General features: G+C 41.8%; 2 protein-coding genes across 5 annotated transcripts in view; one reads left to right on the top strand and one right to left on the bottom strand.

Annotated features, from left to right (window-relative positions):
* SPTBN1 (spectrin beta, non-erythrocytic 1) overlaps positions 1-12,953 on the bottom strand; it is a 194,882-nt gene extending 181,929 nt beyond the window's left edge. Inside the window, exons 1-2 of one of the 4 annotated variants that reach the window (XM_068563955.1) lie at positions 12,019-12,116; positions 9,844-9,925 (exon numbers count right to left, since the gene is read on the bottom strand). The gene's annotated coding sequence lies outside the window, so the exon portion shown is untranslated. Of the gene's footprint in view, positions 1-9,843; positions 9,926-12,018; positions 12,217-12,722 lie in introns of those variants that run through there. The other 3 variants (XM_068563956.1, XM_068563953.1, XM_068563954.1) reach the window with 3 other exon arrangements.
* Positions 12,340-14,203, top strand: LOC137777232 (uncharacterized). The gene is made up of 2 exons (XM_068563957.1): positions 12,340-12,684; positions 13,582-14,203. The coding sequence occupies exons 1-2, from the start codon at positions 12,411-12,413 to the stop codon at positions 13,611-13,613; spliced, it is 306 nt and encodes a 101-aa protein (XP_068420058.1). The 5' UTR covers positions 12,340-12,410; the 3' UTR covers positions 13,614-14,203.
* Positions 14,204-17,180: the final 2,977 nt, after the last annotated feature.

Here is a 17,180-nt window from a genome sequence, read left to right as displayed (position 1 = left end):
TATATTTATATATTTATATATTTATATATTTATATATTTATATATTTATATATATCAATATATATAAAATTCAACTGACAGACAAGAACAGTCTTCCTCAGGAACAAGACAATAAATTAGCCTGCTGTCTAATTAAACTTTCACCCTTTCTGAATCAAAGATTTTTAGAACTAGGATGAAAGCTGATGTTCTTAATGTCAGGAACACATACTTAAAAAGCAAAACAAGCCTTTCGAAATGAGAAATCATCCTGATTATCAGGGAAATTCAGGAATTCTTCTGGCAGTGGGTGTTGATTTAAAAACAAACCAACAGACCAAAAGAAAACCCCCAAAAACAAAAAAAACCTACCTTAAAGAATAAAACACAAAGTGTGCACTGGTTTCTCTTCTGCTCAAATGGCACACAAATGTCTCTGCTCCAGGATCAGGGTGCTTCTTCGACTCCGCCCCAGGAGATAAGTCGGGTATTTAAGGGCAGCTGGCAGCACGGAGTCGTCAGCCTCGCTGTGAGAAGGACCAGGCCCCTTTCAGAGAAGTTACCCAACTGATACCTCTAACCACTCGCCTCCTAAAATAGACAGGTGTGCTCATCCAGTCAAAGGTCCAGATAAGGCTACATTCAAGCCTCCTACTCTCCCTAACCTGGGGCACCGGGACCAGACACTGGGCACTGTCTCAGCTCAGTGCCTCCCCAGGTGCCAAGACTCAACGTTTGAAGCTGCCTGTAGGTCAAGATGAGATCCCTCCCTACTCCAGGCTTCAGTCAGCCCAGGCACATTAACCAGCAAACATTTCCCTTGATGGGTTTTGGCCACCCTCAAAGAGAATGACTCCCACCAGGTTGGGAGTTTCTGAACAATCCCTCATTTGGCGAGAGGAAGTCCAGAGTGTACCTGAGCTCCATCACCCAGCCCAGCTCCATCCACCACCAGGCCCAGCTCAGATTTCCCCTCTAAACTGTGCAAGGTGCCACCACTGGCCTTAGTGTTTAAACCTGGGAAGAAGATCATTTGCCATTTTTCCTTGTGGCCAACTAACCCAAGTGAGACCAGTAACAACCACAAAGTACCTCACAGAAATTGCTGGCAAGGGCTTTCTTTCTCTTCCAATGAAAAGGTATTTCTCCCCTCTTCCCACTCCCTCTTTCCCTCAGCACATGAAGAAACCATATTAGCACCTTCTTCAGGAAGAGGCCAACTATACTAGAATTAAGGCAACAAAGAAGTGCCAGCAAGTCACCTGCATCACATCCATCCATCTGAGGTCCCATGGCTTAAGAAACTGGCTTGCATAATCAAATATGTATATTGCTTTTTCTCCTTGAAATAGATCCCGGATCTGAAGATAGAATTTTAAAGAGTTCAGCTGATACAAATACCCTAGGAAAGCTGAGCTATACTGTATGCTTTCAACAATTACAACCAAATCCAGCCCAGTAAAATTTATTACATTTAAAACCAGGATTATAATAACCACATCCATTCCATTTGCAATACTTTATAGGGTAGCTGGTTCCAAAAACTCTGAAATCTGAAGACAAAAGTAAAATCAGATGTTGTCCGAAGCATACGGAGATGTCTCTCAGGGAATTAATGCAACTCTGATGGGAATTCCTCTCAAAACAAACAGCACACATTATCTAATGATAGCTTAATTTCTGGTACTTTTCCACTATAAAACAATTTTTTTAAAGAAGAGAAGTATCTACAATAAGCAAATTTGGGATTCTCTCAATCTTTGCCGTTTTCCTTAACACCCCGCCACTGAAACAACTCAGGGAAACCGACAGTATCCATAAGCCACAGTTTTAAATATGGCCAGTAGTAATAAGATATTATGTTCTGTCATGCTACATGTACCAACTGGAAGGGTGATAAACATCAAGGGATTATTCAGACTGTGAAAACTTTACATCTTTAGCTTGAGATTTGAGGACTGACCCTTATTCATGAGACGAACAAATATGTACAGAGGGAAAAAGGTTTAAAAGACAAACACCAAAATGATAACTGCATGTCTCTGGGGTCACTGAATGGGGTCAGTGATTTTAATTTTCTTCTTTGTGTTCATTTTTATTTTCCATATGCTCTACAATATTTATTATTTTGGTAATAAATATTATTTTGAAAATTTTGAAATTGTTATGTTATGATTTTATGCTAATTTATACCTTTTTGAAAGTATATATTCTGCATAAACTATTCAGAAAAAACTTAACATACTGTATATAGTAGCAGACACTCAAAAATTCAGGGATTCTAAAAGGTGAAGAAAATGAATATTTTAACTTTTAAGATGATTGTTCTCCCTATAAAAGCACTCCTATGCTACAGGTTATAAAATACAATGGAAAATGTTTAAACATCACAGAGAAAAATAATAAGTATTGCCTTAGGGAAGAATCTAGGTTTTTCTTCCCCTTTAAATAAGATAAAAGGGGGGAAAAAAAAAGCCCTAGACCGTGATAAAAGTATGCATTATCCCACCCCAAAGACTCTGTACAGCTGGTGAAGAACACTTGGAAAAATGTGTAGCCCTTGAACATTTAGATTTGGCCTTGAAGCAAACACACCAGGACAAAAATTATCCCTGAAACAGCCATCCAAGAGGGTAGGGAAACAACAAGAAATTTCATCCAGAACCAAAGGCAGTAGCCATTCGAGGCTGGTCTCCGCTCGGATGATGCTTCTGTCAGGCTCCCTTGTGGCCCAGTTTCTACATCTTTTCCCACACTCCACGGAAATGGCAAGGCTCTAACAAACTGCACATTTAAATGAGGAATGAAAAAATCTTTTCAAAACTTCGGCGTTCTTTACACCTTCAGTACTATTAATGCTGCCTTTCTGAAAGCCCTGGTAGAAAAAAATTGAACAGCAGAGGGTATATTTAGCTGATTAATCATTTCACTCATTAGTTTTTATCCAGCTAAAATGACGTTTGTTCTGGTGTTAGGATATTTTTAATAAAGATCAAAAGTTTATCGGTAAGTATTTTCAAAAAATTTGGAATATATGGAGAGATGAAATTAGAACTCCTCCACAATCCCATCACCCAAAGATAACCACTGTTAGGCTAATGAACTTACTAAGCAGAGACATATTTAATTATACAAATTAAACACTGAACATATATATTTCAAAAGAATAAATTCTATTCATATGTCATTCTAAATTTCATCCTATTTCATCTGTTGAGTAAAAAATTCGTAGTTATATTCTGATACAGATTTTACTGCCTAAGTAATGGCTTCAAGTTTATATGTTAAAGATCAGAATCAGCAAGGAACTCTAGGATCCTAGAGCAGAGATGTCAAATGGTTCTTTAGAGTTCACTAAGAATGGAATTATGATGCCTATATACAAGGGCCAATTTTAAAGCAATCTTGAAGTTATAACATCTTACTTTCATATCTCAAAGCACACTTCACCTGAACCCCCCCTCAATCAACCATTTAAAGTTCATGGCAGAAAAAATACAAAATTCCTGAAAGTAAATTAGTTCATTTTTATAAGCTACATTTTACAAAGTACCAATACAGTTGAGGACGTGGACCATAAAACAGAAAGTACTATTTCCTCTCAAACATTTCCCTCACCAGCTAAGGACAAAGTGACTCATTCCTGGGATTCATCTTCCTTCAAAATACTATCTCTATAAAATTCCCCACTTAAAAAGTCTTAAAATAGCCCTTTGTCTCCCTTCATGGTGGAGCTTTCTCAATCACACACATCTCTCTTTCTCATTTATGTGATAGACAGATAAAATAGATATCATTATATACATACATAAATGTCATATGTAACATTATATAAGAATTTCTTTTCATAAGATAAAAGGAAGGGTATCATTAAAATTCATTCCTCCCACTCTTAGCCTGAATATTCCTGAGATGCTGAGAAACCATTAATTGGAAGTAATCTAAATCTGGAGTCATTTTTATTTTAAAATTTTCACTCAGAATTTTTTTTTTAACATCTTTATTGGAGTATAATTGCTTTACAATGGTGTGTTAGTTTCTGCTGTATAACAAAGTGAATCAGTTATACATATACATATATCACCATATCTCTTCCCTCTCGCGTCTTCCTCCCTCCCACCCTCCCTATCCCACCCCTCTAGGTGGTCACAAAGCACCGAGCTGATCTCCCTGTGCTATGCGGCTGCTTCCCACTAGCTATCTATTTTACATTTGGTAGTATATATAAGTCCATGCCACTCTCTCACTTCGTCCCAGCTTACCCTTCCCCCTCTCCGTGTCCTCAAGTCCATTCTCTACGTCTGCGTCTTTATTCCTGTCCTGCCCCTAGGTTCTTCAGAACTTTTTTTTTTTTTTTTTTTAGATTCCATATATATGTGTTAGCATACAGTATTTCACTTGGAATTTTATCTACATTTCTGACCAATACCAATGAAATCTGGTGGTCTAATGGTTACAAAATTAGTTCCAGCAGCAGTGTTTGGGCTTCTACAAGTGAGAACAAATATGTCACAGAATTCCACTGCTCTCGTCACACAAGTGTGCGGTTTGGAAATAATAAAGAAACCTGGTCTTCCCCACTCTTTAAGCTGACCCAGACTAGTGGTGTCTAGCTATCATTCCATTACATCTGAATGCTCTACCCCTCTCAGACCCACACCCTTCAGAAGGTGACTTACAGATGCTGATGTTTTCCCACTGCTCTAGATAAGTGCAGAGGACAGATATGACAACCCTTCGGACTCTTAAACCATCCCCTAACAATAATCTACAATTGGCCAGGCTTACTTTTTTCATTTCTTTTTTAAAAACTAAATGGTTGATTGCTTTTTTTATTACTTAAAAAATGATCCTCATGGTAGTCTATTATATTATTTACTGTACTCTTCTCTATTTGTAAGATATTTCAAAACTCCAAATGAGAAACATTAAGTCATAGGAATTTCCTTTCATATAAGAAAGGAAATCACCCATCAACCCACCATCCAAAGCAAACCATTAATATTTTAATGTATTTCCTTCCAGTCTTTAATATAACAAAACTGGAGTTATACCATATTGTACAGCTTTGCATACAGATATTTCCACTGAATATTATATTGTTAGCATTTTCCCTTTTCAGTAATACTCTAACAAACCGTTATTTTAAGCAGTACATTGAATTCTATCCTATGCCTGTGCCATAATTTATTTGACTATGCCACATTTGCTTTTTCACTATTAATATTGCTAAGAAAATCCCTGCTTAAAAGCCTGTCCTTATTTTTAATTCCTTCTTTAGATTACAGAACTACAAGGGGAATTTCAGCCCAAAAGGCATAAACATTTAAGTTTTCTGTTATATATAAAGGACCCCCTGTTTTCCACTCAGTTTGTATTAATCCAAATATTCTCCCAACACGTGATGCAGAGGCCCAATCTCACAGCATCCCAGAGAGCATTACCTACCAATTTAAGTGGAAAATTAATCTAATTGTTTTAGTTCTTATTTCATATTACTGGTGGGTTTGAACAATTGAATATGGTTATTGGCTTCTATGCTGTCTTCTTTTACAAACTATGTTCCTATCCTTTCCCTAAGCACTAGGGTTTTAGCGTTTTCTTATTTATTAAAAATAAGTATTAATCAGGTTTGCTTTTCCTACTAATTAGACATAAGGACAAGTTTAATATAGACTTAGCATTATTTATCTGCATGATGGTATTGTTTACTGGAATGTATCTTTTCTGAATAAATCAAATTATTTGAAAGGAAGCATAAAAGTGAGACAAACTAAGCAAAAATTCCACGTTTTATGATAATTAAAACGTATTGTGATGGCACTGGATTATCCCACTTAGCTTCCATAATCCTTTGTGACAGAAACTGTCAATACCACCATTTTGCAGATGAAGATACTGAGGCTCACAGAGAGGTCAAGGCAGCTTGCCCAAGATCAATTAGCCAGTGCATGGAGTGACAAGGTGGAGTAATTCCAGAGCCCAAGGCTCGGGACTCCTGCATCCAACAGCCTCTCCTCAGCCACCCTAGCCCTGACCTGTCTCCTTCAACTTCTTGAGCATTATCTCCACGAAGGGTTCTGCCAGAACCTCAAATTCAACATGTTTAAACACAAAACTGATTCTCTTCCCAACCAGATATCCACTCTTCCCCTTAACCTGTCTACTTCCGTCATCATGGTGACAACCAAGCTCTTTGTCATTATTCGATTCTGAACCCTTTATTTTAGCTCCTTATCCACTCAGGTCCACTCCCATCCAGTCACCCTGCAAATTGTCAGCAAAGGATTGGGGCTTCACAACCTTTCTCCCATCTCTCCCCTCCTCCTCATTCTCTCAGCCTCCACCATCAATTGCTCCCTTAATCTCTGGACCTTCACCATCACCTCTTTCCTGTCTCCTTGCTTCTAGTTTCTTACTGTTCCACTGTGTTTTGAACAACTGCCAAAGTGTTGTGTTACTCAAATACCATCACAGAATTTTAGGTGTACAGGATCTTGAAACCTAAGTGCCAGATCCGATCAGTTGGCAGTTCCTGACTCGAACACTGTATTGAGGGTGTTCCTGGGGCCCCATCTCAGCTCTGCAGAAAGAGCGCCCTGATTGATTTTCTATGCCTCCCAGGGACACAGGGAGTGGTGCCCATGTGCCAGGTTTTAACCCCCACTAGGATTTCATCTAAGTTTTTCATTTGATAAATTTAGATCTGAGACCAGAAAGATTAATGGCTTGCTGAAGTCACACACCTGGTCAATAAAAGATCTTTACCTTCCGTGTACATATAGAGAGTATATTCTATACGTTAGGAGTATAAAGTCCTTGGATTCAGGAACTAATTCTTATTCAGCTTTAAGCCAGCCCACACCACCATCATCCTAACCCAATGACAAGCCTTGGCTACAGAAGGTACCCAATAGTTATTTACTGCATTAAAAACCATATTGCAAAGTAATCTTAGAGTAGCAGCAAAGGAATAACATTCATATAAGTGCTTCTTGGTAAAAGAACTATAATTACACTACTTTCAAGAACAGGAAACTGAACTGACAAAGGGTTTCCACTAAGTGGTCTTGCACAGCCTGTGTTAATAAATATAAAAATTCCATTGGTAACACAGAATTTAAAAAAATAAAACAACAATAGCTCTTTTGGCATAAAAATGTTAAGGTAGTTTTGAGAAAGCACTCCAAGAGGGGTCAGTGGCTGGTATAGCTTGGATAGTCCAAAGAGAAAGGAATGGAACCGTTATCAGCTGAACGCCTACTATGTGCCTAGCACTGTACACTGCTATCTCACAACTGTATGAGGAAGTATTATTATTTCAACTTTACTGATGAGGAAATCGTGATTCCAAGAGTAATGAACTAACCCAAGGACCTAGATGTGACTACATCTAGGTATACCACATCGCTGGCATACAACAGCATTAGGATTTGAGCCCAGATCTGTTTGACTCTAAAACCCAAGCTCTTTCCAAACTAAGGGAAAATTTTCTGCAACAACATAATCATCCTTACAGACCTTAAAGGACAAAAACTTGATTATGATTCTACTGAAATTATGAGTGACTGTTCATCAAAATAAACCACGAAGAGTTTAAAAAAAAAAAAAACAAAACACAAACTGGGAGGTAGTTTTTGCAACACATATAATCCACAAGGGATTATTAGGCAATCTACATTAAATCAATCAATAAGAAAAATATCTAAAAGACATACAGACAAAAGACTAAACAAGGACTTAACAAAAGAGGGAACCCAAAAGGTCAATACTATAAATATATACTTAACCTCTATAATCAGGGAAATTGCAAATAAAAAGCACAATGAGGTAACATTTCACAAATATGACTGGACAACATTCTGAAGTCTGGCAAGGTTGTGGAAAAACTGTAACATCTGTACACTTCTAATAGGAATATAATCAATACAATCTCTTTGGCATTATCTAATAAGGTTTGGCATTATCTAGTAAGGTTGATGATGCATATACCCTATGAGCCAGCAAATTTCATTCCTGAGAGAGAGAAAAACAAATAATATGTTTGTGTGCATGTGCATGTATCCCCACATACATAATAAGAGACATGTAGGAGACCCATTCATAGCAGTCCTTTTATAATAGCAAAAGAAAAAAAAAACAACTAAAATCAATCCAAATCTCCATCTACAGTAGAAAGAATAAATAAGCCATGGTGAAATACTACACAGCAGTGAAAATGAATGAACTACAGCAACAAAATGAATGAGTCTCAGGAATATGTTAATCTGAAAGGACAAGTCACAGAAAAATACGTAAAGTGTAATTTCATTTATATAAAGTTCTGAAACATATAAAATAAATAAGAATTTTTAAAAGGATAACCCATAAAGAAGAGCAAGGGAATGATAAACACAAAATTCAGGACCGTGGCTGCTTCAGATGGGATGACAGAGGGGCACATAGGGGACTCTGAATGTATAATAGGTTCTTCTTCTTGAACTAAGTGGTGGCTGCCTGAGTGTCCATTGGCTTGTGATTCTGTAATATATCTTTTATGAACATTATTTTGTATATACAAATCACTTAATAAAAAACAACTTTAAGGGAAAAAAATGAACCAGAAGGTCAGGATATTGAATACACCAGGAAAAATAGCTGATGACAGAGAACAAGATGCCAGAGGAGAGCAGAGGTAGTAGAGGGGACCCTATGGTCAGGGGTTTAGCTTCCTGGACTCCAGTTCTGCTATCTCAAAACTAATGCCTTCTTCTAGGGGGGGTGGGGAGTTTGTTTTTTCAACATTAGAGGTGTTTTAGAAAAGAACCTAAAAAATTGATTAATCTAAATAAACATAGTAAATAGAGCTCTTCCACCTAAAGATTACAGAAGAACTTTAAATATTTCTGTATTAAATAACTTACAACACATGCATCAATTTCTTAGTGATGCAAGGGGAAAAAGTGTGCTGATACTTCAGCAAAAGACAAAAGTAAGATACTAGTAAGAACCTTTTGATATGGAAGCCTTTTAGCTGAAGGAGCAGAGCAGTTTCTCAATTTAATGTCCATACAGACCACTTAGGGGTCATGTTAAAATGCAAATTTTGATTGGAAAGGACTGAGCCTCTAAGGATTTACATATACAACAAGCTCCCACTTCGTAAGTGATCCTGTCCTGATGCTGCTGGCCCACGAACCTCACCTCACTATGGTAGCAAGAGACATCATGAAAATGCCTTCTCTGGTGATGGTTAAAAATAGAAATATGAGAGTATCTAATTGAGACCGTTTCATTTTCCCCCAAAGTAGAGATTGATGACGTTATTCCTACACTATAAAAACTTGGATACAGGACGCTTGTTATCAGAAAAAAATCAAGAGTACTAAACTAGGTCTTTTGCAAAGAAAAGGTGCTTTGAGAAACAGCAAAGACTGAAAACTTCCAAGAGAACTCCAGGAGAGGTTTTACTCACCTCCACAGACCTAGAGAAATCGCTTTTCCAGCAGGGGTATTAGCCCTTTCCTTATGGAAGAATGGCTTACATTCCCAAAAGTCTCAAAGGAAGAAACCAGGACTACCATAAAGATATTCACAAAACATTAATTAAGGCCTGCTTTTCATGCAGATGTTGGTGGGGGGCCCCACAAAATTAAAGGAGCATCCCATCACTGCATGTAAAAAATATATATGTTGGGCTTTAAAATTCTCTCTAAGAATATGCTATTAAAACGAAAAGCTTATTATCTCAACAAAAACCACAACGAATAATTTCCCCTCATCATGCCTATGTTTGTTTAGAAGTAGTAAAATCCTCCCATCTCAAAATAGTACTTCTACATGTAAAGTCATACTTTCATACAGCAAGACAAAATAACCACTCACATACTCTTCCAAGGAAACTCTGCCAATGCCAAGTCTCTGCTAAGGATGTGTCACTAGTAGAGTGAGGTCTTGTCGCTTGCTCCTGCAACATCACAGACAGTTGTTACTACTCTCATCCGAGAGATGCTCTTTACCGAAAGCCTGAACAGCAGAAGACGTCCAAGTGACAGCAGTTTCTTCACTGCCCCAGTACTTCTCATTCTCTCTGATGAAGGTTTTGGTCCATCCAGAGCCAACAGAGTTACAAAGAGCTTAACCTAACAGAATTCTGCACCTGGTAAGTCAGAACAGCTAAACTTCCTGTGACATCAACACAGGGTATTTTCTTACAACACAGTAAATCCAAAATGTCTGGATAATCTATGGAAGGAATACTCCCAAACATCATAATGCAACATGATTTTATACAACCAGCACAAAGATTTAGCCCAAATCTAAAAAATTCCACCTTTTAATGGCCCTCTATTACTGAAAATAATGCACATAAACCACACAATCTGCAGTCAATTCTATTCTGCAGAGCCACATAAAATCAAATGCCACTAACTTGGGTTCATTAGAGATTTAAAAAATAAAAGCAGACACACCCTTGCTTTGAAACACTGATCTTCCCTTCCCGTTAACATACTGAAATTCTCTTTTTCACCTATACATTCTAGAAGAGCCTGGGGTGAAATCTGAAATGTATCTCATTTGCCATCCCACATTGAATTGTAGAAGTGGCATTTATAAAGGAAATTCCTTGGGTACTACCCCAGACTAAATAGATGAGGATGTTGGAACATCTCCTTCTGACCAGATACCAGCTACACAGGCCCTGGTGGTCTGCCCTTCACAATCCCCTCCCCAGCCACATCTGCAAAATATATGTATATAAAAAGTACATATATATATATAAACAAACAAATGCAATCAGTTACCACCACAATCCCATTATTCATGACTGGAGACTTAACTTGGCTAGCAAAGCCAATCTGAATACCAATTTACCATCAACCATGACACATTTACCAAATAATCCTTAATAAAGAATCCGAATATGTAAACGTATTTGATTACAGAAAAAGCAAACGATGAAAACAAAGCAAATAGAGGTTAAAAAAATCATTTTCCATCCATCAAAAACATATATAACTTCTTTTTAAAACAATTTACTGCATGTTAATATTTTTTAAAATGTCTCAGGGACATATGAACTAAAATATATCAATGGTTTCATTTCAAAAAATGGTTTCCTACAGGAAAAATTCATACTCTTAGTATTGATCAAACACAGAGGTACCGTAATGTCGTAGCTGTAAAGCACCAAATAATAAACATCAACTTTCACATATGATGAAATTGATGGAGAGTTGGGTTGTGGTTTACGGATTACGGGTGAAAAGACGCTGCGACTCCCAACACAGACTGCACCACTGCCTCCGCACACCACTGGGCCCGGTCCTCCCGGCAGCCCCTCCCTACGGCTCAGGTCCCTCGGTCGGAGATCAGATTCCGGTCCGCAGCCGCAGGCCGACTCCCTCTGCCCGCATTAGCACTGCAGGACACCCCTTCATCCCAGCACGGCCCAACAGGCTAGGCGGGAGGGGGTTACCCAAAGAGAAGACTCCCCCCCTCACTACTAGGTGACCTGGTCCTCCCGACGCCACATCCAGCTGAAGCAACATGACAAGGTAGAAGCAGCTCCGAGTCTCGGCCAAGGGCAGCCCTGGGCCTGGGTGGGGCCCGGCGGGGGCCGCAGGCGCCGAGTGGCCTTGCCAAGCCCCGCCAGCGAGAACCAGGGGAGGCTGCGATACTGCTGCATTGTGCTGCATCACGGCGAGGGCACCGTGAGCCATCCATCTTGCCAAAAAAATCACATCCCCGTCCAGATAAACCCCACCGAATCCATTTTTCTCCTCCGCCGAAGCACCCCCATACTCGTCCTCTCCTCACTTACTATCTGGCCCGACTTCTGACTGGAAAAATAACGGACACGGTTTGTGTACCGAGGCCCACAACACTCCCCCCTCCCCATCTGACGGCAGGCACTTGGCATCTTTCCTATCACAAAAACAAAGGGAAGGCTCCCCCCAAAAAGAGGGCCGCGGGCGTCGTGTGAGGGCTGATGACCAGAGGGGCTTCCAGCCCACCTCCCCAAAGGCAAGCCCGGAGGGTCCCCGCGCTGGCACAAACCTGTTGAAGAGAGGGTGGCAGGAGCTGAAGGGCGGGCGCCGCGGCGGCTCCGCGACCCGAGGCGGCTCCCGCCCAGCCCTGGGAGAGCGGGGACGGCAGGGAGGGCGGGGGGCGGGCGCGAGGATGGGCGGGGGTGGGGGCGCCGGGCCGCCGCCTCCTTTTCAGCTGCAGCGCGGCGCAGCCGGGACCACGCCTGGCCGCATCCCCCGTACCGTTACGCGCAAAGCCCGGCCCTGTCAACACCGCCCCCGCTCGCCACCAGCCGGGGCTAGAGAGAGGGCACCCGAAAATACACCCTCCCGTCTGCCCACTTCGCAACCACCCCCACGCCGGGGGCCGCTGCGCCCGGCTGGAGGGAGGAGGCGGCGGAGGCGGGGAAGGAATCGGCCCCAATGCGTCCAGGGATGAGGCTGGGCGGCCGCGGTGCGCACGGCTGCTCTGCGACCGCCTCACTGCGGAGCCCGCCGCCCCCCGCCCCGCACCGCCCGCGTACTCAGACGCCACTGGAGACCCGGCTCCCCGCGCCGCCCCCGCCCGGGCTCTACAGCTTCCCCGCCCCCACCCCGCTCCCCGGGCGCAGGGCAACGGCGGGACAGCCGCGTCCTCCCGGCCTGGGCCCGCGCCCCTCCTCCCGCCGCCCAGGAGCCAGCCCGGGAGACAGCCCCAGTGAGTTGGCATCTTCCTGCCTCAGGCCCCCTACCTACCTCCCGCGGATAGGGGGGTGGGGGCGCCGGGGTCCCGTCCTCCTCCCGCTCCTCGGCGGCCGGGCGGGTGGGCCGGGAGGCGACTCCGCGGGGCTGTCCGCGGCTGGGGCCGGGGCTCACAGGACGGGACCGGTGGGCGCTGTTGCGCGGGGCTGCGCGCTCGCTCCGGGCGGAGAGGCGGCCGAGGGAGGGACTGGAGGAATCCGCAGCCTGCTCGGCAACAGCTGCACTGATTCCGGGGGTTGGGCGGGAGCGCGGGGCGGGGGGAGGAGGGGAGGGAGCTGCAGGGAGGGGGCGAGGGGCGGGGAGAGGGAGGGCGCGGACGCGGGCAGGCGCCGTGTGCGCGCACACGCGCGCGCGCGCACACGCTCTCTCCCGCACACCCTCCACCCCTCTGCTGCGCTCCTCCCTCCTCGGTTTCCCTCTGCCACCGGCCCTCCGCGCTCGCCGAGAGACCCGCAGCCGCCCACCCGGCGCCTGCTCCGCGCGCGACCCGAACCTCGGGCGCGTCCACGCTTTCCCCGCGGAGCCTCTGCCCTGGCCCAGCGCCGACCTTGTCCCCTGCCGCGGGGACTGGCCGGGGCTGGCCTGGGCAGGGTGGGCACCGCCGCCGCGCTGTCCGAGCCAAGGGACAATGGGGGCTTTGTCCCCACAGCCGGCAAGGGCCAATTTCATGTTTAATTTGAGGCTAATTCGATTATCGCCATGGAAAAGGGCAGCCTAATTTTCTACGTGACTCGTGCAGCCTCTTTTTGCCCTCGATGTTTGCGTTTGGAACGCAGTGGAGAGAGCGTGTTGAGGGAGGCTTTGGAGAGTCGTTTGGTTGTTTAGTTTTAGTTCTAGGTGGTGATGCCTATAGGTTCTGCCCAGTCTGATGAAGACCGGTGGTGACCTCTCCGTGGGAAACCTGGGCGATGGAGGGAAGGCGGTTGTTCCTCGGCGAAGTCAAGATCTTCCTCCTTTATGAGTGATTTTTCACCCTTTCCCTCGGGGTAGCTGGTAATAGACCCTACAAGTGGTTCGTCCAACTCTTGCCTCTCTCGCCGTGAAGCCGGCTCACTTCAGCCTGATTCGGGTGCCCTTCCCGAGCCACTCCTAGGAAGTGGGGACGTCCCGGGTGCGGTGGAGGCCCCGCGATGGCCTGAGGGCTTATGTTCTCCCCCTACCCATGTACCGCGAGATGGACACGGGACGTTTCCTCGAGACTTGGCAAGTGCTAGAGCCGATTCTCAACCAGCTTGCCTACCCTCGCAATCCCCGAAGCTATGTAGAAATTCTGGAACCGCCACTGTTGAGGAGAAAAGATGGTGTCATCACCAGGACCACGAATAGAAATGCTCTTTAGAAAACAGCCTGGAGAAACTGACTTTCTGCGTGCTCTGTAAGTGCCCAAAGCGGCACTCTAAGCCTTCAGAGCGAAGAGGGGCCTTCTCCGTTGTTTAAAAAAAGCCCTAAGGCTTTTCTCCTAAAGATCTGACCCTCAATACCTGAATAAAAATTTTTTCAAAAAATAAATAATAATGATGATAATAGTCAAACAGCTAGGATCATGCTTATGTCTCAAATCAGTAGACATGATGGATTTATATTTTTGTATGTATTTTTCATGAATATTTTAAAATAAAACTAAACAAAATAGTCTTCGCAAAGTGAAGATGATTCTTCCTTTTAGGCTTTCGCTATCAGTTTGAATGTTTGACCAAAAGTTTATATTTGATCTATATGAAAAAAATTGAGGAAGGCAAATGATTTAACATTTTTCTCACAAGGTTGATCAACACAGCCAGGTAAACTCTCGAAAGGCAGGGTTCTTTGTTCACTGCTTGTACGTAGCAGGCATTTAAAAGGTACTCAAAAAATATTTGTTGAATTGAACAGAATCAACATGTATGTGGCTGCCCTTATTAGGTAATGCTGGATACCCACTAGAAATAAAAGTTGTTTCCCTTTCACTTATTTTGTGCCAGAGCCCCCAGCACCTCCCCACCCACAGTGTTAATGAAATACCAAAGAAAACAATGGCAGTACTGAGAAATGCCTGTTTAAATTCTTTCAATGTTATTCTGAAATTGTGACTCTTAACTGCTTCCTTTATCACAGATAACAGTACTCGAATAAATCTTCATTTGATGCATGAGTCACCTCCCTCTACCCCATTCCACTCCCACTTAGTTTTAAAATTTTCCTTCAAAAAGGAAAGCCACACATAACTTTAGCAAGGTACGTTAGTAAAGTGGCAGTAAGTATTCCAAACATGTGAAAGACAAGGATTCAGAGTTTCACTATAAATACCTGACTAGCAATTTCAAATTCTTACCTTTTGGTGGGGGGCGGGGGTGGGGGTGGTGGTGGGGGAAGCATCACCCAGGAGAGCCCAGTGTATCACTGACCAAGAAAAATTAACAAGTAAAAAAAAAGTCTAAATCTGGAGAGATTATTGGAGAAGACACATATCTCTGTGGAAAGAAAGAATCTAGAAAAAGAAAAAACTTTAGGCAATAATGATGGTAACTCAAAAGGATTATTCCCAAATATCTCAGAAGCAACTTTGCTGAAGTTTATCCTCACATTAGAATCAAGGTTGATTTAAAGGAACCTTAAACTCCTTGGTTTCCTGTCTGTAACAATTCTACTCTCCATTTTTAAAACCATGTGGGTATATATGGCTTTGTCTCCCATAGAAATAATACTTCATTACAAAATTTTTGAGTTATAAATAGTTATTTTAACTTTCCATTCAAAATTTAGGGGAAAATCTTGTCAACATACATTAGTCACTATAGACTGTTATGATAACACCATAGACTGTGTTACGATAACACCTAGTTCCCAAATCTCAGTATAATACGCACTTTCCAAATCAACAAAAACTAATTTGTTGCTTATACAAAGTCAACTGTGGTTCCAAGAGACTCTCTGGGGAAGCTGTCTTCCAAGTGTCAGCTCAACATTTCAGAATACTTTAATACTATGGTACCTTCATGTCAATGGGTACTCCCACAATATCCATTGCAAGGAAAGAATGTAATGGAGGGTTAAGTACCAGCAACTAAATACTTCTGCCCAGAAATGACACAAGGTTTCCTCCACTCACACTTCATTTGCCAAAGCAAGTCATGTGGCTACACTTGAAATGAGATATGAATGAGCAATAGTGTTGTCTGTCACTACCTGTTTTATTTAGAAAAGAGAGAATGGTACTTTAACTATTTCCTTGGTTATATTAACACAATACCCATATACATACAAACTATTATGTATAAAATAAGCTAAGGATATATTGTTGAACATGGGGAATATAGCCAATATTTTATAATAACTAAAAAAAAATTCAGATTATAAATGCTAAGTTATGTATATTTTACCACAATAAAAATTAAGAAAAAAAAAGAAAGCCCATCTTTTATTATAATAATAGTACTCTAAAATTTTAAAATCAGGACACATTTTGAAAACTTGAATAACTTTTTTCATTTCTAATATTCTTAAACCTGACTTCCTTTTAACCTTGAACTAGTCTGGGAAGTCTCCTCATATTAGAAATGTTCCATTTGGTGACTTACACATATTAATTTTGCACTGGGGGAACCTAAAGACTTACATGTTTAAACTGTCATTACCATGAATGAATACTTCTTGAGCACCAACACACTTACTGCTGAATAAAATAATTCATTCTTTCAATTATTCAAGAAATATGTATGCCTTAATCTGTTCTAGGCTCTGAAATAGAGCAGTGGGCAAAACAGTAAAAAATCACTGCCTTCATGAATCTTCCATTGTAGTAGGGGGTACAATCAATCAATAAGCAAGTAAAATATATGTATGATGATCAATCTGACTATATGGTAATGTAAATATTTAGAAATAATATTTGTAACATGGTCAGAATAGTCTCAGCTTTCTATAAAGGATCTTCAAATTTTTCTGTTAACAATAATAATGATCATAAGTAGCAACTATAAAATGCTTAACAGTTTTTAAAGTGCTTTAGCAAATGCCACACTATCTTGTCCTTTTGTCAGTTCTGTGAGGTAGATATCAAACCCATTTTACAAATGAGAAAACTGAGACATGGGTAGGTTGAGTTGTCCGAGTTTACACAGCTACTAAGTGCCAACGATATCTACTTGGAAGCTAGTATATCAGAGCTGTGTGCCTGGGAATTGCATATTAATTATTAAAAAGTAATTCTCTTTGCAAGATGAAAAAAAGTTCTAGGGATGGGTGGTGGTGATGGTTGCACAACAATGTGACTGAACTAATGCCATTGAACTGTACATTTTAAAATGGTTAAAATGGTAAATATTATGTATATGTTACCACAGGTTTTTTAAAGTTCTTAAAGTAATTCTGAATTTAAACCTCTGGAATAGTAGAGTAGACGTTCTCTTAATGATTCTTCACTTAGCCCACTTGTTGGATGACATTGTTCACTCGCTCTGTGTTGTAAGCACA

The sequence above is a fragment of the Eschrichtius robustus genome, chromosome 15 (genome assembly GCF_028021215.1).
Source record: "Eschrichtius robustus isolate mEscRob2 chromosome 15, mEscRob2.pri, whole genome shotgun sequence".
Classification (NCBI taxonomy): domain Eukaryota; kingdom Metazoa; phylum Chordata; class Mammalia; order Artiodactyla; family Eschrichtiidae; genus Eschrichtius; species Eschrichtius robustus.
The sequence above is the reverse complement of the archived record's forward strand: the minus strand, read 5'-3'. Positions and strand labels throughout refer to the sequence as shown.